The 23989-nt window shown below is 36.7% G+C and overlaps 1 protein-coding gene across 1 annotated transcript in view; it reads right to left on the bottom strand.

Annotated features, from left to right (window-relative positions):
- The window catches only part of LOC148024944 (uncharacterized), a 54909-nt gene extending 36566 nt beyond the window's left edge, over nucleotides 1–18343 (bottom strand). Inside the window, exons 1-3 of the mRNA XM_087694628.1 lie at nucleotides 17665–18343; nucleotides 17055–17472; nucleotides 15664–15879 (exon numbers count right to left, since the gene is read on the bottom strand). Of these exons, the coding sequence (XP_087550754.1) occupies nucleotides 15664–15879; nucleotides 17055–17411 (573 nt within the window). The 5' untranslated portion in view covers nucleotides 17412–17472; nucleotides 17665–18343. The remainder of the gene's footprint in view (nucleotides 1–15663; nucleotides 15880–17054; nucleotides 17473–17664) is intronic.
- Nucleotides 18344–23989: the final 5646 nt, after the last annotated feature.

The raw sequence follows: 23989 nt of genomic DNA, 5'->3' as shown, positions 1-23989 counted from the left end.
GTAAATGCATAGGAGTTGTGGAGAACATGGAGAAATAAGTTCTGGGTTAGAGATCTATTATAAATTTACATGTGTTGCTAGTAGTAGGACCCTATTATTATAGAAAGCCCTTGTTGCTATGAGGGCTAGATAGCATTAGTATAGTGGACATTTGGATCTATTTACAGATATACTTGTTTCCTAGAGGCTTAGGTCTACGATATGAACATAGGTCTTTAGGCGGATATCAATCCAAGAGAGTTTCATTATGCAAAGATTAAGGAAGAGTATGAGTATAGTGGAACCACTTTCATTAATGAGAAGATAAATATAGAATCTAAGTAGAGAATGTTGAAATTAGATGCTAGTTTGTATTCAATGTCTATGTAGGAAAATAAGAAGATGTAGGGGAGATTGCGAACATGTGTTTGTTATAGTTATGTTAGTACCAGCTAGAGAAGAATCCCTAGGTGATTCAACATAAGACAATAGACTCTAGTGTTTTTAAATTTAACAGAGAGGAGGTAGTTCTTTGATACGTTTGAAAAGTATCATAAGCTCTTTGGCAAGTACATACATATGAGAGGAACCAATCCAGTTGGGCATTGGATCTAATTGAAGGAGGGAGCTATACCAAAATATTAATCAATGAGAAGGCTAGGAAGTATCTAGAGACACGATCTACAATTGGAGGCTTAAAAGTTATTGAAGGCTAATTACATTTATCTAGTAGATGAACTTGAACTAGACATTGTACCAAAGAAAGGGAAAAAATGGATAGTGTCTTTAGGCTTTATGACTTGGAATGCTCCCACAAAGAGATATCATCACCATTTTCCTTTCTAATATGAAATATTACATTAGTTTTATGGCATGGGAAATGCTTGGTATGCAATGGTTTTCATGGCTACCTTCAAATCATGATTTCTCTAGAGGATCAAGAGAAGACTACCTTTTGAACTCCATGGGAATTGTTTTGCTAGAAGGTTGTTCTCTATAGTCTACTAAACCCCCATGCAAGCTTCTACAATTTGATGGACATGGTTTTAGCCCATTTTCTTATTTCCTTGATAAGAGCCTTTGTGAATGATCTTGGAGTCTAGATGTCACAAGTGGTTACATTCTCACAAAGTTGAGGAGGCGTTTAAGAGGATTTATATAGATAGAGGGTATTTAAATCTTACTAAATTTAATTTGGATAGAGCTACAATCATCTTGTTTAGACATGAGATAAGTCAAAATGGAATTTTCTAAAACATAGATAAACTAGAAGCTCTTTTGATATTAGAAATGCCTCAACCCACTAAGGAGTTGATGAGTCGTGTGTATAAAGTTAGGTGTCAAGATTGTGGGAGACAAGGAAGGAGTCTCACTTATAGCTTTCTCACTTACACAATGGGGGAATACACACAAAGGTGGAGGCTGAAAATAGTTTTCCTCTTCTTAGTTGTGTAAGCCAAAAGAACTCTAGTACAGAGAAATAGAAGAACCCTATATATGGGTCTCAAACCAAACTCAACTAACTAAGGTGGCATACTAACTGAGCCACGAACTAGAGTAGATAAGGATAGCTATCATCTAGCTATTATTCATGGACGGTGTACCAACCGCATCTGCAGCTAACAAGTTGGTGACATAAATGCACAACGGTCACCCTGGCATATCACAAGTGGAGCTCGATATCTCAACACTCCCCCTCGAGCTCAATCCCAATTCCTGCACACCAAGCAGGTCTCTGAACTTGCACAGCTTCTCTGCGCCCAATGCCTTCATGAATATGTCAGCTATCTGATCCTCTGTGCTGACATAAACTAGATCAATAACACCTAGTAAAACCCTCTCCTGCACATAGTGATAATGCATCTCAATGTGCTTTGTTCTAGCATGATAGACTGGGTTATTTGCCAAGTGTATACTGCTCATGTTGTCACAATAAATGACAACTGGCCCATCTGTAGGCTTATGCATATCATAAAGTAGCTTATGCAACCAAGCTACCTCACATGCAGCCATTGCTGCACCCCTGTACTCAGCCTCTGTGCTTGACAAGGAAAATGTAGGCTATTTCTTGCTACTCCAAGTGACTGCAGCACTCCCAAAAGAGAACACATATCCATTGGTAGATCGTCTATCAGAAATACTACTAGCCCAATCAGCATCAGTGTATCCATGCAACTTTATCTGAACCCCAGTCTCATAAAATAGTCCATACTGCAATGTGGACTTCACATACCTGAGTATGCATCTAGCCGCATCCAAATGCGGTTTCCTTGAGCCTACATAAACTGACTTACCAATCCAATAGCATAGCTCAAATCTGGCCTGGTAATAGTCATATAAATCAAACTTCCTACTATGCGTCTGTACATAGTAGGGTCTTCTAGAAGCTCACCTGCATCTGTGCTCAGCTTCACATTATGCTCCAAAGGAACTGAAATAGGCTTACAGCCTGTCATCCCATATTTGGACAGCATGTCCAATCCATACTGCCTCTGCAAGAGCCGTATCCCACTTGGTGATATAATCACCTCAATGCCCAAGAAATAACGCAGCTCTCCCAAATCCTTCATCTCAAACTTTTGCTTCAATAGCATTTTCACATGAAGGATATCTTCATCACTATCAGCTGTCATAATCAAATCATCAACATAAATGACAAGTAGCATAATACATTTCTCTGTTTTTCTCATATAAAGTGAGAAATCTGCCTTAGAAATCTAAAAGCCAATAGTGAAAAGATATTGTCCTATCTTGTCAGACCATGCTCTAGGTGCTTGCTTCAAGCCATACAAGGCTTTCTTCAACCTGCAAACAAAATCAGGATGAACAGCATGCACATAACCTGGTGGCTGCTCCATATAGACCTCTTCTTGCAAATCACCATGCAAGAAGGCATTCTTTACATCCATCTGATGTAAAGACCATCCCTTTGATGCAGCCATAGCAATGACTGCTCTTATGGTTGCCATCCTTGCAACCGGACTAAATGTTTCTTCATAATCAATGCCATATGTTTGTGCATACCCCTTGACTACTAATCTTGCCTTGTATCTATTCACAGAACCATCTGCATTATATTTCACCTTATAAACCCACTTACAACCAATTGCATTCTTATCTTTAGGCAAAGGTACCAATTCCCATGTAGCATTTGCTTCCAAGGCATCCATTTCTTCATCCATGGCTTTCTCCCATTTTCTTTTCCCATGGCTTGCTCAAAAGAAGTGGGTTATGTTTCTTATATCACTTTGACCATATAGGCATAGTGAATGGCTATAAATCCATCATATTTCAGCCTATCCACAGGATACCTAGCTCTGGTAGACTTTCGCAAAGTAGGTTCACTCCCAGGTGCTCTCAAAGCATCCCTGGTCTTCCTTACTCCAGGTGTAACAATAGAAGGAATACCCAACTCATCATCAATGCTCTGTTCTGAGCCACTGGATTCACCATCCACATAAGAGTGACCTACATTCACATCAAACATGGACTGATCTACCTTCTCTTTTCCTTTTCGTGAAACCTGCATACCACTATCTGCATTGTTTTGAGGAGATTCTCCTAATCTCAATCTGCCTATCCATGGCGAAGAATGTGAACCACTGCTAGAGGACACTCCAGGTCCACTAATATTTTGTGACTGCTGCTGTGAATTCTGTGCAGCATTACCATTTTGTGCATCTACATCATCAATCACATTTACTGGCTTATACCAGCTACTCATCTCATCAAAAACAACATCTCTGCTCACTGTAAACTTACGAGTAGAAGGGTTATAGCATCTATACCCTTTCTGCTCTGCAGAGAGCAACCAATAAAAATGCACTTCTCAACTTTTGGATCCAACTTGGATCTCAACTCATCTGGCACATAAACATAGGCAATGCAACCAAAAATCTTCAAATGAGAAATATCTAGTTTCCTACCAATATACCTCTCCTCTGGAGTCATCCCATGTATTGCTGCAGTGGGAGTCCTGTTCATTATGTAGACTGTTGTAGCAACTGCTTCAGCCTAGTAAAAATCTGGCAAGTCTTTTTCGTTGAGCATGGCACAAGATACCTCTCCAATATGCATGTTTTTCCTTTCTGCAATTCCATTTTGTTGTGGGGTATGATTGCATGAATATTGTTGCTTTATGCCATGCTCCTGCAGGAACCTTGCAAACTTATTTGAGAGGTACTCTCCCCCTCCATCTGACCTCAGGCATTTTATTTGCAGGCATGTTTCTTTTTCAACCATAGCTTTAAGAGTTTTGAAATACCCAAACACTTCACTTTTCTTTTTCATAAAATACACCCAAACTTTTCTGTTAATAGTCATCAATAAAAGTGACAAAATAATGGCAGCCTCCAATAGATGCAGCTTTAGTAGTCCACACATCAGAGTGGATTAATTCCAATGGCTTCTTACTCTCTTGAACATGTCTAGGAAATGGTTTCCTTGCCTGTTTTCCAAATTGACAGGCTTCACATACCTTATGCATTTCTACAACCTTGAATTTAGGCAATCCTGCAACAATATTTTGGGCTTGCATTGATTTAAGTCGTTGTACATTAACATGACCAATGCATTTATGCCAGATATCAATATCTGCAACAACTACACCAGTCCCATGTGCAAACATTGCTGCACTCAATTAAGGCATGTCTGCATCCAACGTAAACATTCTGCCCTTCTTCTTTCCTTTTGCTATCAAGTGACCTTTATTTTTCATATCCTCAACAAAGCATCCATGAGAATTAAATCTGACCTGCAAGCCCTGCTCAACCATTTGACCAACAGAAACCAGGTTCTTGGTGATATTCGGGACATGAAATACATCCGACAGGTATTTTTTTTTCCCATCCTGCATAGACAAAGGAATATTTCCAATCTGCACAATAGGATGTGCAGTATCATCACCAGTCTCCACAAATCCTAGTTTTTCCATTTTCCTTGCATCCTGCATCCATTCTGCATGACCTATCATGTGGTTTGATGCACCTAAGTCAATATACCATACATCGTTGCTTTCTTATGTACTTGTCACAGAATTGGTCATGTGCTGCACCATAAACAAATGCTCATTTCTGTCATCACCCTGTCTACTAGAAGATACATAATTCCCTTGTTGCAATTTTCCATTCATGATGTCATTCTGCTTTTTATAGTAGTCTTTAGCCATATGACCCATTTTACCACAGTAGTAGCATTCAACATTGCTGTTTGCATTTTGGCCTCTTTGCCATCCACCACGACCTCTTTGGCTCCCCCTGCCTCTAGAGTTACCACATCCTCCTCCATAGGACTAGTTTTCTTGAGTTTGCTGCATATTTTGATTTCTATCACGACCTCCAGATCAGCCTCCTCTACCTCTACCTCTACCTCTTCCAACATTTGAGTAGAAGACAGCTTCTTTTAAAGTTCCTCCTGAAGAAGATGCACCACCGTTTCTCTGCTCCTCAGAAATTAGAAGAGAAATCAACTCCTCAAAATCAGGAAATCTTTCACGGATGGAAATCGATGTTCGGAACTATGCATAATCCTTTCCTAGACCATTCAAGGTCACAGAAACTAAATCATCATCTTCCACTGGCGACCCAATGGAAGCAAGTGCATCTGCAATCTTCTTCACCTTCATGTGGTAGTCATTGATGCTCATACTTTCTCTTTGCACATTGTGCAACTCTTGCTTGAGCTGCATTTTCCTGGCTTGCGTATTTGTGCTATACATTTTTGACAAAGTATCCCATGCCTCCTTTGGCATACTTGCATCCTGAATATGCACAATCATAGAGTTTGAAATATTGATAGACAGCCAGTACATAGCTTTTCTGGCTCTCTCATGCCATCCTTTAAATGCCTGCATTTGTTATTGATTGGGAACATTAGGAAGAACTGGTTCTTCTTCATTTCCTGCAACGATTTCCCAATATCCTTTTCCCATAAGGAAGTTCGTCATTCTAAACTTCCATGCTTGGAAGTTGTTCTTGTCAAGCTTTTCAATGACAATCTATGAAAGAGAATCAGACGCCATTACAGAACACTGCAAAATATTCTGTCACTGCAAAAACACAGCTCCACCCTCACAAGGGCAAATCTGCAAAACTGACGAAAGTGGTATTTGACCACATAGTCACTTCCTAGTGACGATTTTGCATCAACGGGCAGCAAGGATGATTCTGTAACTCCCAATGTCTCTACGTACAGGCATACGATACAATTTCTATGGTAAATTTTCATCGACATGTAGAACAGTGGTCGCACAACAAAAAACAGGGCCTTTTCCTGAGTGCGTGCAGAAAACTTCTGCCTCCAAAACAGGCTCCGAAATGGCCTCGAATCAAAAAAACAGGGCAACTGAGGGCTCAAGCCCCATGCCGCATCATATACTACCCTCTTGCTACACCGCGAAGGGCGTCTCAATCTGAGACAATGCACTCTTCCACTTTTCGGATGTGCTACCTGCAGAGACTTGCTCCCAAACTCGAAAATTGAAAGCAATACTAATCCTCTTACCAGAACGCCGCGAACTTGGTTTGCTTTCTTGAGCTCCTTACCATGAACCAGGATCTGATACTATGTCAAGATTGTGGGAGAGAAGGAAGGAGTCTCACTTGTAGCTTTCTCACTTACACAATGGGGGAATACACACAAAGGTGGTGGAGGCTGAAAACAGTTTTCCTCTTCTTAGTTGTGTAAGCCAAAAGAACTCTAGTACAAAGAAATAGAAGAACCCTATATATGGGTCTCAAACCAAACTCAACTAACTAAGGTGGCATACTAACTGAGCCACGAACTAGAGTAGATAAGGATAGATGTCATCTAGCTATTATTCATGGGCGGTGTACCAACCGCATCTGCAGTTAACAAGTCGGTGACATAAATGCACAACGGTCACCCTGACATGTCATGAGTGCAGCTCGATATATCAACATTAGGTACCTATTAAGGTTAGTTAAGATTGTAGATACATTAAAGGATCATCTAGAGACATTGATTTGAATGGAATTTTAAGGTTGGCATATAATTTGGAGCCATAAAGGATTTTTTGACTACTTTTCTCATATCATTGACCCCATAGTGAAGAGAACCCTTCTACTTGAGTCCAAGTTTCGGACACCATCCTTTGAGGGTTGTATTATGTGGAAGGGACTAGGCTAGTCAAATCACTTTATTAGACTAGTAGATCTACAACTAAGAAAATGAAAAACTTAGGTATATGTGGAGTTCTTGGATTTGGATTAAATGTGTTTAGGAAGGAAGTTGAACTTGCATCTGGTTTACAAACCTTGTACAATGATTATCTCATGTACTTTGTTGCCTCAATTGGTGAGATTTTTAGAAAAAAACTAAGAGTGCACAAATGGATCTTGGAAATGCAATAGTTTTGATATGACCTTTGCAGGAAGGTAGCACTTGATCACATATCACACAAATGCTTGAAAATGAGGAGATGAAGAGTGAGAGAGTCAAGGAGATACAAAAGAAAGTGATCCCTATTTCAACAATGCCTAGAGAGTCGAAAAATGTAGAAGCTACCGTTCTATCTGATGGGGCTTATAACAAGAAGTCCATAATAATGGTGTTACATGGTATGTCAAGAAATCAGAATCCAAAGTAATCATGAGGTAGAGTATTGTGGTCTAGAGTTGGGTCTAGTGAAGTGTCCAAGTGGAAAGATTGTCATTCTCATGTTCAAGGAGATGCAATGCTAATAAATAGCTACATAGAAGGTAAAAAATGAGGACATGGAAAGGGGTGAAAAGTAAATTAAGATAATGGAGATAAATTGAAGGCACTTATAGGAGTTCATGGGAAAAAGCTAGACCCAAGCCATGACATCAACTACTTTATCCAAGTTTGGGATCCTAAGGAGTATATTGCATTTTTATTCAACCTACTTTTAGTCTATTGTGATTAATCATTATATTCTTTCCCAACCCTCTTTACCATGCATTCTTTCCATGTGATCTTTCATTATCTTGTATCTAATATTTCATTATCTCGTATTGGTTCTAGTGTCTACTCACCTTGTCATGATATTATGGACTAGATTTGAACCTCCATTGTGATTATGATTCACATCCAAGCTATAAACAAGCTATGTTATTTTGACATGCAAAATTAAAATGTCAAATCTTCTAGTTTACAAGTTGGTAGGTGGCAATATTTACAAGATTAATGTCTAGCGATAGCTTTCTTCATGTGGTCCTAAGAAAATTCCATTCACTTAGCTTTTCTTACTTGTGACCAATTAATTTAAGCCATTATCCTTGATGTCCTCTTATAATCTCAATGACCAAAGATTATCAGTCATACATTTATATTAAGATTAAAACTAAGATAAGATCAAGAAATGGAGAAAAAATGAGATGCTTGTTCAGTCATATGAACCTATTTATATAGACAAGATTCACATCATGTAGCTCCAAAAGATCATCTACAAATTATTTCCACCTTTCCACATTGATTATGGTAAGCTAAGGGCCTGGATGCTTTTCACCTATTTGACTAATCTTTGGGACAACATGGCCATCACATGTTTTTATATGTTGACATATTTGATGAGCTTGAATATCTTCTACTAACCCAAATTGACCATAAAATTATATACTTTTAACTGATTCTTCTAATATTTGTTGATTTTTGCACTCTAACACCATAATTTCTACACCCCCTTGGCCCCAACATTTCTTAAGACAATAGGATATCACCAAATGTCATTTTGATTTTAGCTAATACACATAATCTATAAAAGATAATGTGATACCCTTTTATATGAGGCATCCTCATTCTTATAGATTGAGCTCTATGACTTCAAGATTGATTTTGTACAATGACCAAATTTCTTGCACTTATTATATTTTGTTTTTCCATTGTCCTAGATGTTTCTTATCCTAACTAGTTCTTCCACTAATCTTGTTCATTGCTCTTTCAGTCCGTCATTTTTGCATGTAGAGAATGTATTTTCTTGAGTTTATGAAACCAAAAGTGGATGGAGTTTAGTTTTAGTTTTAAGCTTGACCTCTTACACATATAGCATTGCTTTTACAATATTCAACTTCCTTTTGTTGAAAAGTTTCCAAGTTTGTTACGATTAGTTCATAGTGCATGTCTTCTTTGTCCACATTGTTCAATAGAATAGCCATTTCATCATCGTCCTTTATGGTTTGCCAATGCTAGCTAGCTAGACCTTCAAGCTTTAAAATTGTTGTATAAGTTGGTAAGATCCAATCAATAGAATTGCATTAAGAGAATAAACTTTGAATTTTTGGCTTGATGCTATCAAGACATTCCCAAGTAGCTTTGGCTTGTTTAATGCTAGATAATTGGTGTAACACATCAATTTGATAGACCCCATGTAATTAAATCCAATAATTTTTTGTTTCTCTTTCTCTAATTTTCATGGTTAGTAACATCTCCATCTTCAAACTAGATCCCAAGATCCTTTCTTATAGATGGTACACAATCTTCATTTTCCAAATTCAACTCCATCAAACTTAGTAATATTATCAAAGAGAGCCATTGAAATTTTGGGATAGATGGGGTATAATTTCCAAGCTATTATTTGAAGATCCAATCTTGTACTATTTTGTTATTGAGACCTAATTACCATAGTAATATAAACCATTAGAAACATTATTATTTGGGGGTGCACCTCCAAAAATATAAATGTATCATGTGAGTTCTCTAAGCAGAATACTTACATGATAAACTTGGGACTACGGAAGCTCTAAGTGCAACTCCAAAACTATAATGATATAATGTAAATTCACAAACAGAGGTGTTTTATTTCATTATATTTATTAAAAGTACAAGATAATATGTATAGAAGAGGGTCTTTTATTTCCATTTGAAAGAAAACCCATAAGTTTCTTAGGGAAGAGGGGTCACTTTATTATACTATTCCATGTAATTAGAGAGGTTTTCAATGACATATAATACTAACTTGAAATTTATTGCTGTAAAAAATATATTTATCTTGTGATATTGAGGTCTTGAGATTGTTTCAAGCCATATATGGACTTGTTTAGCTTATATACTTTATTTAGATTTTTGAACCAATATTACCAAATTAGGGTTAATGTATATGCACCTCGATCCTATTTATTCTTAACTTCACTTTGTAAACTCATTTAGATTCTATTATATTCATTTCATTGGGGAGATCTTTAAATTGTAATTTCCTATCCTACATGAAACCATGAATCCTTTCATCAACAATGAAATCTATTAGTGTGTTGTTCACACTTCCTCATATGTTCAAGGTTCCATGATCGATTGAACATCAGCCATGAAGGCTATATTTTGAAATATTTAACCTTTAATTTGTATGATTTAACCTTGTAGATCATGCAATTGTTGCTACTAATATTGAGGTTCCTACTTCTTCATGGATTGCTTCATGCCTACTTGAGGTACCACTAGATGCAAAGTAGTTTTGGTTTGCTTATGGGATTCTTACTATTTGGTTAAATGTTGGTTCTTGGAAGATGTAAGCATAAAAAATAAAAAGAGGCTTATGATTTTATTGAGGATTTCATTTGGCAGTAGTGGAGGGATAGAATTTATAAATGTAACTTTATCTTCATTATATTTTCTCAGGGCTAGTTTGAACCACATGCCATATTTATCAAAAAATATATCTCTAAATACTTAAAGATTTCTAGAATGTAAATTATACAACTTATGTGCTTTATTATTAGAAACTCAACAAACTTAATCTTTTAGATTTTAGATTTTGCATCCAACGTTTTCTCTTCTCACCTAGAGTATGTGTAAGCTATACCCAAATAATTTTAGAGGTGATATGTTGGATTTTATACTTGAACATACTTCTTTTGGAGTGAGGTTATTAAGAACTTGACTTAGAGTCCTATTTATGGGATGAATTTTTGTATCAGTAACTTCATCCCAATAATGGTTTGCAAGATTAGATTCGTGCATTGCTCTTGCATGTTTAATAATGACTATATTCATTCTCTTTGTAACTCCATTTTGTTGTGCAATGTAGGATCATATTTATTGTGTTGTTATATCTCACTGAAAATAAAATTATTCAAACTCTTTGGACATGTATCCCCCCCCCCCCCCCCCTGAATTTGATCTTATTGTCTTGATGTAAATGCCACATTCTTTCTTCCCTAGTGCTTTGAAATCTCAATGATAAAATAGAGCATGAGAGTTTTTCTTCAAGAAGTAGATCCACACCATTTTTGTCATATTGTTTACATAGGTGATGCAGTAGTGAGCTCCTCCCACTGATGATGCTTGGAATGGCCCTCACAAGTACGTGCATTGATTTGCAACTTGTTCCTTGCTCTATAATTCTCTTATTGAATCTTCTTCTTTTTCTTTTTTCCAACTGTGCATGATGTACATGTGTTTGCTTACTCATTGAATTGAAACATAGGTAGCCCTTCCATTAATATTATCCTTTTAAATGTATAATATTCTTGTGGTTGATGAGATGAAAATTTTGTGTGATGAGTGCTAAATAACTCAAATTTTAAGAGTCTTCCAACCCTTTCTCCATGTTCAATGCTCTTTCCATTTTCTTTAAAATTTGCTAAGAGACAAAGCCTTCAACATGGGACTGAGGTTTGGAGCCTTCCATTTGCTACCATCATCTTATGCATTGTCTTTCCCAATGGCCTTGCAAGCTCATGGTCTTCTTTGTTTATGGATTTTCTTCTTGAATTTGTGTACTTGCCATGTGTTGTAACCATCATTCCCTATAATTGGACCTTTTGAAATTTATCCTTATGTATTTCTAAGGTAATTGATAAATTCTTGATCTATACTAAAGGGTCTTAGTATGTATAGTGTTCTCTCTTGAAGTTTAACCAATCCCTCTATAGAGGAATCCATATAAAGTCATTCCCGATGTATACTAAAGTGTCTAAGTATTTAAAATTTTCTCTCTTAAACTTTAATAGACCCCTGTATAGATGATCCATATAAACCCATCCCCTATGTATCTATAGGTTACAATATTAGAAATGTGGCATTTTTTCATTTACATGACATAATACAACAATAAAATGCAACTCTTAGTACTTCCAATTGTACCTTTGAAGCTGGACTTCTCCTTCCTTCATCGACTATTAATGCTGATTCTTGCTTGCTAGCTGATTTATCTTCTTGGAATTTATCTTCACCTTGAACCAATGACTTGGTTTGACTAATATTTTCATGTGGATAAGTACTTCTAATGAAGTGCTAAAATGGGGGTAGTAATGCACCCCTAATGCAAATCTTTTTATATTTTCTTTAAGAATGAATGGTGGAAGGGTAAAACATGTTTTGAAAGATTTCTATAAGCCAATAGTGGGAGAAATGACTCTAAACATATAAGCATGTTCCAAAATTAGTGTCAATTGCACATTCCTACAAGAAAATAAGGTGGAACTTTCTAGACATCCCATAAATTTACTACTTGAAAATGATGCCTTGCTTGAAAAGATGTCCAATATGATGTTGAAAGGGTTGAAGATTATTGGTCCACAAGTGAAGAAAGATATGGATTCAATTGTATTATAAAAAAGAACAATGTATCCTTTTCTCCACGTTATCTAATTTCTTAGGTGTATTGTGTTCAACACATCCACCATAAGGCCAATGGAATTGGGGATAATATTCTACACTTGAGAGTTGATTTGATTTCTTGAGTGCATCAAGACCAACATATTCAATTAGTGAACCTTTGCTAAAGAGCTTATCATTAGGTAAATTTACATGTATGAGGTTTGGGTGACAAACGAATGTTAGATAGTGCCAAACCTCCTAATTAACAAGAGTGTTTATCAACTTCTAGTGTCTCATTTGGATTTGTACCTTTTAATTCATATACCATGTCCTCATGCATTCCATGCTTCTTGTTTGTAGATATCTGCTATGAGTTTTGCACTTAAGTTAATGTGAAAGTGATCATGTGATTTCATTAATGAGTACTTTTAAGGTTTCATAGCTAAGGAAGCATGCCAATGTGGTGATTAATGAAATAAGTGAGGAGTACTAGTTTCATGTGCTCCTACCAACACCTAATCATGGAAGTGAGAGAGGGTTACAAAATAGGTTACTTAATGATAGTATAGATGGGTGACACTAAATGTGTGTTTAGGATGAAATAACAATATTCATTAGCAAAGAGAAACATGGTCATGGCTAATGAAGGCCTCTCCCAACATATATAAATAACTGAGCTTGAAAGAGAGAGCATGCTACTCTACTAGCCGTTTTCCCTAACTTTTGACCATTTAGGTCAAATATTTAGTTGATCAAGAGTCCCAAAATTAAATATAGTGAAAGGGGACCTTACACAATGTCCCAAATGGAAAAGACAATCCAAGCAATCAAGGGCCATATTTGATGGTTATCATGTCTATCTTTGCCTATTTTTCTCATCAAAACAAGCATACCATATGTGTACATGTCAGATAAAGATATTGCATATCATTTTCCATTGGTATTATGTATGACATACCTAGATTTCTACGTAGTTTGAGGATAAAGCTAAATAAATGAAAGGTTCTAGAAAACTTAGATACATGAAATAGTGGTGATCTTGTCAAACTTAGGCCTTGCCATAGATATCGAGAAGTTTGTAGTCCCAACATCAAAGCTAGAAAGAACTAGAAAAGTATGCAACTACTTTTATGGTACTTGTGTAGTAAGATTTCAAAGGTAGAAAGGTCATCCCAAGAGGTGCTTAAATCCTTTATTTGACAATTTACATTGAGATCTTTGAACTAAAACTACTACTGTTGATTTGGATACAATTGCATCGAATACCTCATTAATCAAGCCTTTGAGATTAGTGGCTCTCTTGATAGCTATTATGGAACAAAGGGTCAATGATTGTTCCAAAGGGAAGTTGGTGTAATAAGCATAAAGAAAACATTAATATACAAAATGGCCATTGTGGCTTTTAAAGAAGAAATAAGCACTTATTATTGAAGACTCTACAATTGAGTGGGTGTATATGACCAATGTCTCATAAGTCCAAGAAAATGGGCAGGGGTCAATCAAAAATTAAATAATAATAGGATTTCATAAAAAGAAGCATTGTTGTGGCTGGCACAAGCTGCTCTCTAATGCATCTCAACTTGCACTAAGTTTTGAAAGTCAAAGCATGCCAATTTTTTTCATGCCTTATGATTATAATATGATATTTGCTTCATAATGAAAGATATTGTTATATTTTTTAATGTCATCTTGTATTTTCATTATTTTAGCATCCTTTTGCATCGTATGTCCTTTAGAACAATAAGTGTCATGTCTCATGCATCCATTTCCTCTCCTCTTGCCTACCCACCTTACTATATCATCTCCATGTATTTTAAAGCAGCTACTCCCTATGTTGAGTATGCTTGCACTTCAAAAGTGCCTAACTACAAGCCTAAATGTAAGCTAATGTTCTTAGATTCTTTGTTGACATACATATCAAGAAATAGTGCTTTTTGGATGCTTCATTTGTTTGAATGTATGTCAAGAAGAAGAGTTGCACAAGCTTAAATAAACACTACAACATGGACTATTCATAATGTGTGTTTCATTCAAAACATTGAGAAATTGGGAGCCAAAGTATGACACAATCTTAATTGAGGCTTTGATGCATCATGTGCTTTATTACTTTCATTGTAAACTTGTCAAATTAGAGTCTAAATTTGGGCACATGTAGTTTTGAGATATGGGGATCATAGTGGCCATATGAAATTGGATGAAAAGAATGAGCCTAACCTATGTACACTCAAAACACACTTTTTCAATTTGATACTTCATAGGACATAGGGCTTTGTTGGGTGACCTAACTGCACCCACTTTGGCTTTAAATCAATCTAGCTCTTCTCAATGCTTCTTCAAATCCTTTTGAGGCCCCACAACTGAAGTCCATCCTTAGGCCATGTGTCACATGAATGCTTGTTCTTAATGGGTTCATGATCAAGAGACTAAGAGATGTTCATGACTTGTGTATGGGGCTAGATCAGTTGTACTTTATACACCACTCATCTTTTTGGATACAACTTTCTGTTATATAAAGCATTCTATTATGAGGTATTTTCTGGTTTATAGCCTCTCTTCCCATGCATATACAATGATTTTTTCATTGAACTAAATGCACCCTCTTTGGCTTTATAGATGCCATGGCTTTACCTTTACTTAATGCTTCATTGCCCTTTTGAGACCTCAATTAAAGCTTTGCCCTTGGATGTGTGCCATGTGATGTTCTATTCTTAAGGAAAACTTGAATAATGAACCTAAAATATGTTTTTGACATTCTAATAAGGTTATAATAAACATGTTAGAATGTGATTATTAGTTCATTTCCTCTCTTCTAAACATGTACTGTGATTTGTTTATCAGTTATATTGCCTCTCTTCTTCATCATACAAGGTTGAGAACTTTTCTCTACTAGGATATCTACAATTGCCAAAAGAAATGGGCAAAGCTCAGAGTAGTACATATGAACTCTACTTACTATTAAAGAGCATTGATATAACTCATAAAGTATTACCATAGCTTTATCAAAATAAGTTATGATAGTTGGATAAGATGTGAAAATCTTATAAAATAAAAATAAAAGTAAATAAGATTTTAGAAATAGACTTCGAGAAAAAACATTAGCTTATTATGAGTATAATTCAAAGAGACAATAACAATAGTTTAATTTAGGGTGATTAGTGTTTTGATATATACCTTGCAACCAAGGGAACAGTATCGGAAGGAGTCAAGGAGGCTTCTGTAACATATCTCACAATTATTGGTGACCCCTTTGCCTTGACGAGGTTGGGGCCTCTCGTTAATGAATACTACTCTTGCACTGTTAATGATGTATGTTTGGATTCCAGTCAAATCCAACACCTTTTGAATTTCCCCTACTCGAATGACATCATGGTAGGATGATCGCCTTATCTGAGCACATAAGCATACATCACATCATACATTACATATGTATTCGTTATATTATATTGGCACTTTATAATGTATATTATACTAACACATTGGCATTCTACAAACAAATTTTGTATTGAAGACATACTTAATCACAGTAGAAACAATGTGGTCACATATAATGTGCTTAGTCATTAATAATGATGAGAGTAACTATAGTTGAGATTATACATAACGTATGAGGTCTTTTAATGATATGTTTTCATTTCATGCCATCAATGACTATGATTATCTAATTTTTGACATGTTATGATGACAAAATGTCTGGCAAACACGTCATTAATGTTGCATGTGTAGAATGATAAGAGCTGAGCTTAATGGTGGTGAACTTTTCTCAATGTAGGAGGTCAAGTTGGTGTGATTTACAAGTGGTGGCAAGTACAAAGAAAGATTATTACAAGTTGATGATAACACCTCTTTTGATAAAGAAAAGGACATTGTAATGTAGCTCCAATAAGGGTAAAGATCAACTTGCCACCAATGAGTACAATAAGCATTATTACCTAGCTCCAATAAGGGTAAAGCTAAACTTGCCACCAATGAGTACAATAAGCATTATTACAAGTGAATGACAAAATCACATTGATAAAGAAGGGATATTGTAGTGCAAAGTAAGAATTTGCCATCAATGAGTAGAATAAATATTATTGCAAGTGAATGACAAGCTATCATCGATAAAGAAGGATATTGTAGTACAGAGTGAGAATTACATGTCAATATTGCAATTACAAGTAACTCGTAGCACAAGATGATACTACAAACTCGAAACCAGAGGCTCAAAATACAAGCAAATGATTGTATTACACAATGGCACTACCAAGTAGAGTGGTTATTACATGATGACACTACAAAGTAGAGACGACATGGTTGCATTGCATGATGACACTACCAAGTAGATGATGGCACTATCGACCAGAGACTACTGTATGACAAGTACAAAAGCATAATGTGATGACACTATCGACCAGAGACTACTTTATGACAAGTTCAAAAGCATAATGTGATGACACGACCAAGTAGAAAAACTGTGTGAGGTGATGAAACTACCAAATGGGAAGCTAAGTCACATAGGTACAAACTAATGAAGTGATTCACGTAGAGATGTATGAGAGAGAGAGAGAGAGAGAGCGGCCTACCTGCACGACGTGATGCTCTCTGTGGTGGGAAGGCAAGCAAGAGGGGCACAATGCAGGGCCCATGCAGTCCAAGCAATACTGATTGCACTCGGCCCCCTTGTACAGACTCGTCTCTGATCCATGGATGGGGCAGGGCGTGAAGAAATCAGTCCGCAGGAGAGGCTCCAGCCATGGCGGAGCAAGAGCCTTATCATCCCCGTTAATCTCTTCATTAGCCCCCTTTATCACATCCTCCCTCTCACCAGTAGCCTCGTGCTTAGCCCCCTTGATATTCTTCCCTGACATCCTCTCATCGTCTTCATCCGCATCATTACCAATCTCTCCCTCAGCAATATTGCGACGATCATCATCAACCATGGGACTGCTCTGATCACAATTCAGGGATCTCAGAGGCGCCCAATTCACAGTCTGAGTAATCCTGCGCAAATCAATCAAAACCCTGATTAGCTCTTTCCCCAATTAGGCATTCCCGAATTACCCTAATTAGCTTTTTCCCCAATTAGGCATTCCCGGATTGAGGCAACCCACAATTAGCTTTGCTAAACCCACAAATGATAAGTCCTTGATCATTTAAGCAAACCCCATTTAGAGCAGCGTCATGGAAGCATACCTTCTCCTCTGATGTTGCGAGTTGGGACGGCTTCCTCTGATCTCAGACAAGGCCTCTCTTAAGTAAGGTTTAATCACATCAGTTGGGGCCCGAGAGAGAGAGAGAGAGAGAGAGAGAGAGAGAGAGAGAATGATCAGCGGGACGATGATTATTAAGGGTGTGCAAGAATTGTGATCACAAAATTCAATGCGTGTGAAGACAAGTGCAGCCTCAGAATTGAATGCAGAGAGCAAACGCCTGGAGAATTCCAACCTAATAATGAGATTAAACCAACCCAAAGGGCAGTGAGGAGTGCTTGATTAGGAGTGTGATTAGAAGTGCAATGACCCACATAAAAAGAAGAAGGGCTTTTTCAATTAAGGTGGTGGAGAGACCACCTTTTCCTCTTTTCTAAAGTCAGTTCCCCATCATAAGTCCTAATGATCAAGGGCACGTAAAGGCTTTATATCCTTGGATGTTGATTGAAAAGGTCAAGGAAAGAAGTAACCTTTTCTTCCTCTGACGGTTACCAAGCAAGTATTGTGTGTGAGACTCTCTCTCTCTCTCTCTCTCTCTCTCTCTCTCTCTCTCTCTCTCTCTCATGTTGGCTTTCCTAATTTCCCAAAATTTTGCAAGGCCTTGTTTTTTTAACATCATTAGAAACCTACTTTGCCAACCTTCCTCTTAGCTTTGCACTCCCCAGATAGCCTCTCCCTCTAATCATGAATCCCCTTTCCTCCTGCTCTTCTTCTTATCATGACCCTTGCGTGTCTTTATCTCCCTTCCAACTCCCCTAGTCATACAAACTTTGTTGATACTTCCTTTCCCCTTCTACCTTCCTAATCATATCCTTCCCCCTTTACCTTCACCATACATTAATTGCCACATAGAAATTTTTACACATCTATATTTTCTCATCAACAAAAATAATAGAAGAGTGCTCTTGCTACTTCCCCTTATTAAGCAATGACTTGTATTTGCAATATTGGCAAGGAAAAGTTATAAAGAGCTCTTGTGAAATTGATGGGGAAAATTTCTCAAGCCATGTCTTATGCTTACCAAGGATTGTTTAACTTCTTGGTCTATAGATTAAATGTTTTTTAAAAGTCAGTGATTGACCATGTATTTGGGCTCCTGCATAAGATATAGTCAAAACTATTGATCTATTGAAATGTCTCTCTACATATCATTCCCTTTTCAATAGCACAAATTGATTTCTATAACATAAATATGGTGGGTGATTTCTCAATATTGTGTCATGACATGTGGCTCATTATTAATGCAAAAGAGCATAATCTCGTAAGGAAATGCTTTATCTTTTGCTTACCTACACCATCCCTTTCCATCTCGTGATGATTCCCAACTTGCTTTCCCACTTTCCCATACCTACCCTTTCGTCTCATCCTACATCTGCCACATGTTGAATGTGCTACATCTTCCTCCTTGCTCTTGTATAATAGCCATTTGGGATGCTTTCACATGACATATCAATAATTCTCCATATCATGGAATAAAGCTTTAATAATGAATTTCTAGAAACTTCCATCTTCTTGTTTTGATAACAATTAAGTTTTCATAATCTTATCAAGGCTCTCCTTCTTAGGCTTGCGTGCCTCTTATCAGAGCTCCTAGTAGGAATCTTTCTAAAGTAGAAAACGATGTTAGTTCCACTATCATTTAAATTGATTACTTGCAAGCCATTTATTGTTGGTAGTTTAGTGGACCACATGCTCATAAGGAAGTGCTACACTTGTGGTTTGATTCAATTGAAATATCTTAACAACCTCTTCAAATATCCAAATGAATATATGTATCAAATAAGCATGATGTTTTTTTCTTTAAATGTGACAAAATTTCTTTAATATTTACAAGCTACAATAATTTTGATACAAAATTTCAAGAGAAGTAGAATTGATGACATTGTTATCATACCAAATTTTTGTTTCTAAGTCTTTCATAAGACGTTAAGAATCAAAAATTGACTTTGTAGCTCCATAAGAATGTGCTTCTAAATTGCTATATGGCCTACCCTTACCCTTACACATTTCTCACACAATGTCCATGCAATGATAACAATATTATTGTCAAACAAGTACAACACTTGTATACCTGACCATTTAGAAATGTACATTATATATCCTAGTGGCTCATTTTGCCTCAAAAACATGGAACTTTACTTTGTAAGATATTCTTGAGTTGCTAGGATAGAAGGTTTTGATTGTTTCCTTTCTAGACGCTAGTCGTCATGAGTCTATCTTTACTATGAATTGTTATTCTCCATTTTTAAACTTTGTGTGTGTGTGTGTGTGGAGAGAGAGAGAGAGAGAGAGAGAGAGACACAAACACACACAGAGACAGAGAGAGAGAGAGAGAGAGAGAGAGAGAGAGAGAGAGAGAGAGAGAGATGATAACTAGTAAGTTGCATGCTATGGTAGGCATCGACCCTTGTCTGAATCCACCCAAGAGTTGTACCAATGCTTTCATATGCTCTGTCACTTGGGGATAATCTTTTTGTCCCTTCTAAATACAATAATGAGGAGGTTGCTAACTTCTACATTTTAAAGTGTGTTGTAGCTAAGGACCTTGCAACAAGTAAGGAGAAAATTAATGTATGGAATAATAAGATAGAGATCTAAACTTTTATGGTGATAGGTCATTGGTATAAACCTCTACAAGAAAAATTATATGACCTATGCAGGGTAAAAATTCAAGGACCCCATGATTTTCAATTTGTAGATAGGTGGGCGAATGTTTGGCTAATCAATGGTGAAGAGTTTAGAAAATTGGGCGAATGGTGTCTAGAAAACCCTATCTTTAAGCTATTTCTCGAAAAAATTTGGCAAAATATGTATTTTTTGTATTTATGGGCTATTTTTGAGTTTTCAAGCCTAAAAATTTAGTTCGATGACCAAGAAAACCTCGAAAAAATAGCCATTGGACTATAATTTGCCCCTAACTTTTACCATGGAGCTATAGGATAATAAGTATAAAGTTCTCTATGGGACCTATAATGGTCAATGGAATATGGAAAGTGTTTCAATTATCCCCAATGATGACTGTGAGGCTATATACAATAGTATGCCCTTTGAATTTTAAGTTAAGTTTGGATTTTTAAGATGATAAGACAATTTATAATAGCAAGCTTGCTATATGAGTTTTCAAGATTAAAAATATCATTTTATATGATTATCCTCATGAAGTTTTATTGTCTTATTTTACTGCTTTAAAGTGATGCATCACCACATTAAAATGGTGCACACTGTTCAATAAACTGTAACTTTGTAAAAGTTTATCTCATATCTAAAGCCTAAAAGTTACTCTTGAGTTTATAGCACTCAATTTAACAACTAATGGTCCCAAGTGGTTGCATACCTAACCACATCTTTGTAAAAGTTACTCTCAACTTTAAATCCTATTGAGATGGCAAGCTCAACAAATGCGAACATTGATGATGGACTACCTGACTATCGAGGTAATCCATGCTTGATGGTGGTTGGAAGATGCAGGGCCTCATGAAGTAGTCAACAGTGAGGCAAGTGTTGGTACCTATGCAATAAAAGAATATGGAAATTATGCTAAGAAAACACCGAAGTAGTCGCCCTATCAAATCTTGTGAGCAACTCAATACTCAGCAAACATACTCTAGGCATGTGGCCTATAACCCGACTCCTCTCCCAACAATCACTCTTAGGAGAACATTGACTCTTGATCATTCACATAACTAAACTCATAGAACTTAACAATGGAATACCTTCAAGTGTAATCTCCCTGGCTTCTCTCACTTAGCACTTTCAAATACAATATCTATCTGAAATAATGTCATGGACTTCGTATCTCGCTTAGCAATGGCCAAGCAAACAAACTCACAATAGCGAGCTCTAGATACAACTCCTTTGCCTGAGACGAAGGATTTTTAGATAGAATCCATTCTTCTTCACGAATCTATAGCTTTTGAGTATAGACTCAATCCAAGTGTCAAACCAATTCTCCTCTTTAGTCACCAAAGGCAATAAGGATACTAGCATTCATTTTCTCTCTTTCTATTGCTAGATTATTAGGATCATTGAAAGTTATCATATGAAAGTGTCATTGCAATGGAATGTTCATCTAAGAGAATAATATCACATTGTACAGGCATGGTCTCTAGCATGATCACAGATCTACTATAAACGTCTTCCTCTATCGTTCCTGTCAACATGCCATAAAATAATGAAGCAAATCAATGTCATGATATGCAACAATTGAGAATGACTTTATGCATAGGTACTAGATCGAACTTCGTTTGTGACATCTTCATAACAACATCTTCTCTCTTGTTTTTGGACATCACACTCCTCATCAAATTATAAGCTCTAGTTGAATCGATTCTTCTTTAACAAATCCAATGCTAGATGCATTGGCTAGTAGCTCTAATTACTTTTACTTCACACATCACATAGTGTCCCATACTCTTGCATAAATAATGATGCCTCAATTGTCATTTCCCTCCCTATAGCTAGTTAAGCCAATCATTCTTCAGCAATACTCAGTTGCACCATAAACACATTTGATCAAGCACACTCTGATTGCGTGGAGTCAAACATTGGCAATCTGTGCTATCATCACGACCATAAGGATCACATAAGTTGATTCTAGACAGGGTTTGCCTAGGCTAACAATACATAGAACACATGTATACAAGAGTAGGTCATTATCAACGAATGCTACTAGTAGGGATTAAACCTTTAACTCATGTGTTCATTTTCAACCTACCATCATCCTCCTTGTAGCTCAAATGATGCTGGAACTAACTGCAGCTATTGCTACCTTTATTTTCTCCATGAGCTAGCTCCTCGAGTGCTAATGTCTATGGATTGCATCAACCCTAGGATGATATAAACAAATTAGATAACACTTTAGTTATCTTTGTCCAGTCGAAACTTCAAATGGAAGCTTCTCGGGAATTCTATTAGTCTCTCTCCTCTTCATCGCACCCATGATTGGTGCAGGTTCACTACAACAGAAACGAGGCATAGATGCACATATTAGACACGCAAAGTCAAGCGCGTCTATCACAGTGTCTATAAGTGCATGTAAACGTGTGTGTAAATAGACGTGAATTTTGCGTCTATATATCTGCGCCAGCAGACGCACAATTATTTAACCACCTAAAATTAGCAATTCACATAATTAAAAAACCAAAGTTAATAATTATTTAACCACCTGAAATTGATTCTTGAGCATGCACATGTGCGCATGATAAAAACCATAGAATTAAGAATACACATTGAATCATTGAATTAAAAAAATAGAGTTAATAATTACTTTTTCATTGCTGTCTAATGAATGGCAGTTCCTCCAATTGACAAGCCTGGTATAAGTAATTAGTGGCAAGCGACAGAAACCTTACAATTAGTAGCAAGCATTGCAATATGTATCTCATAATTTCTCTACGTACTTGAAGATGATAAAAGATACTTCCTTTTTATTATGGAAAATTCAATTTAGCTTTAAATTTGACTATTGATTCTTGAGTATGCATGTGTGCGCATGATAAAAACCATAGAATTAGGAATACACATTGAATCAATAAGCAAATTATCTCATCGCTCTCTCTTTTTCTCTCTCCTCTCTCTCTCTCTCTCTCATTTCCTTTTCTCTCTCCTCTCCCTCTCATTCCTCTCCCTCCCTCTCTCTTTTTCTCTCCTCTCTCTCTCATTCCTCTCCCTCCCTTGCCCTCTCTCATTCATTTTTCTCTCTCCTCTCTCTCTCATTCCTTTTTCTCTCTCCTCCCCCTCTCTCATTTCCTTTTCTCTCTCCTCTCCCTCTCATTCCTCTCCTTCCCTCTCTCTTTTTTCTCTCTCCTCTCTCTCTCATTCCTCTCCCTTCCTTGCCCTCTCTCATTCCTTTTTCTCTCTCCTCTCTCTCATTCCTTTTTCTCTCTCCTCTCCCTCTCTCATTGACATGGGAGGTTGGAATACACAAGGCTTACAATGCAAAGTCAAAACACTACAGGGTAGAGGATTCTGTAAAAAGACAGCTATCAATCAGGTGACACTTTTTGGGTACTAGCATGGGCTAAGAATATAAGCAACTTGGATCAAGACCATTTCACAAGTGAGCTATTGCCTTATTAATGTTAAGTATCACTTTATTGGCTCATTTACCCTAAATATACTAAAGAAATCTGGAAAACCGGACTGGCATTAGGTCCAATGATAATTATTAAAATGCAGATCATTCATTAGTTTTGAAGCCACAATAAGGTCGCATCTAATGCTACAACATCAGCCTCAGATTTTTGCAAATACTCACCCACTAGCAAATCAATAGTGGCTCCACCCACATCAACCACAACAAACTTTTC

This window comes from Lygodium microphyllum, chromosome 15 (genome assembly GCF_053477565.2).
Source record: "Lygodium microphyllum isolate KBCC chromosome 15, Lygodium_microphyllum_v1.1.10, whole genome shotgun sequence".
Taxonomy (NCBI): domain Eukaryota; kingdom Viridiplantae; phylum Streptophyta; class Polypodiopsida; order Schizaeales; family Lygodiaceae; genus Lygodium; species Lygodium microphyllum.
The sequence above is the reverse complement of the archived record's forward strand: the minus strand, read 5'-3'. Positions and strand labels throughout refer to the sequence as shown.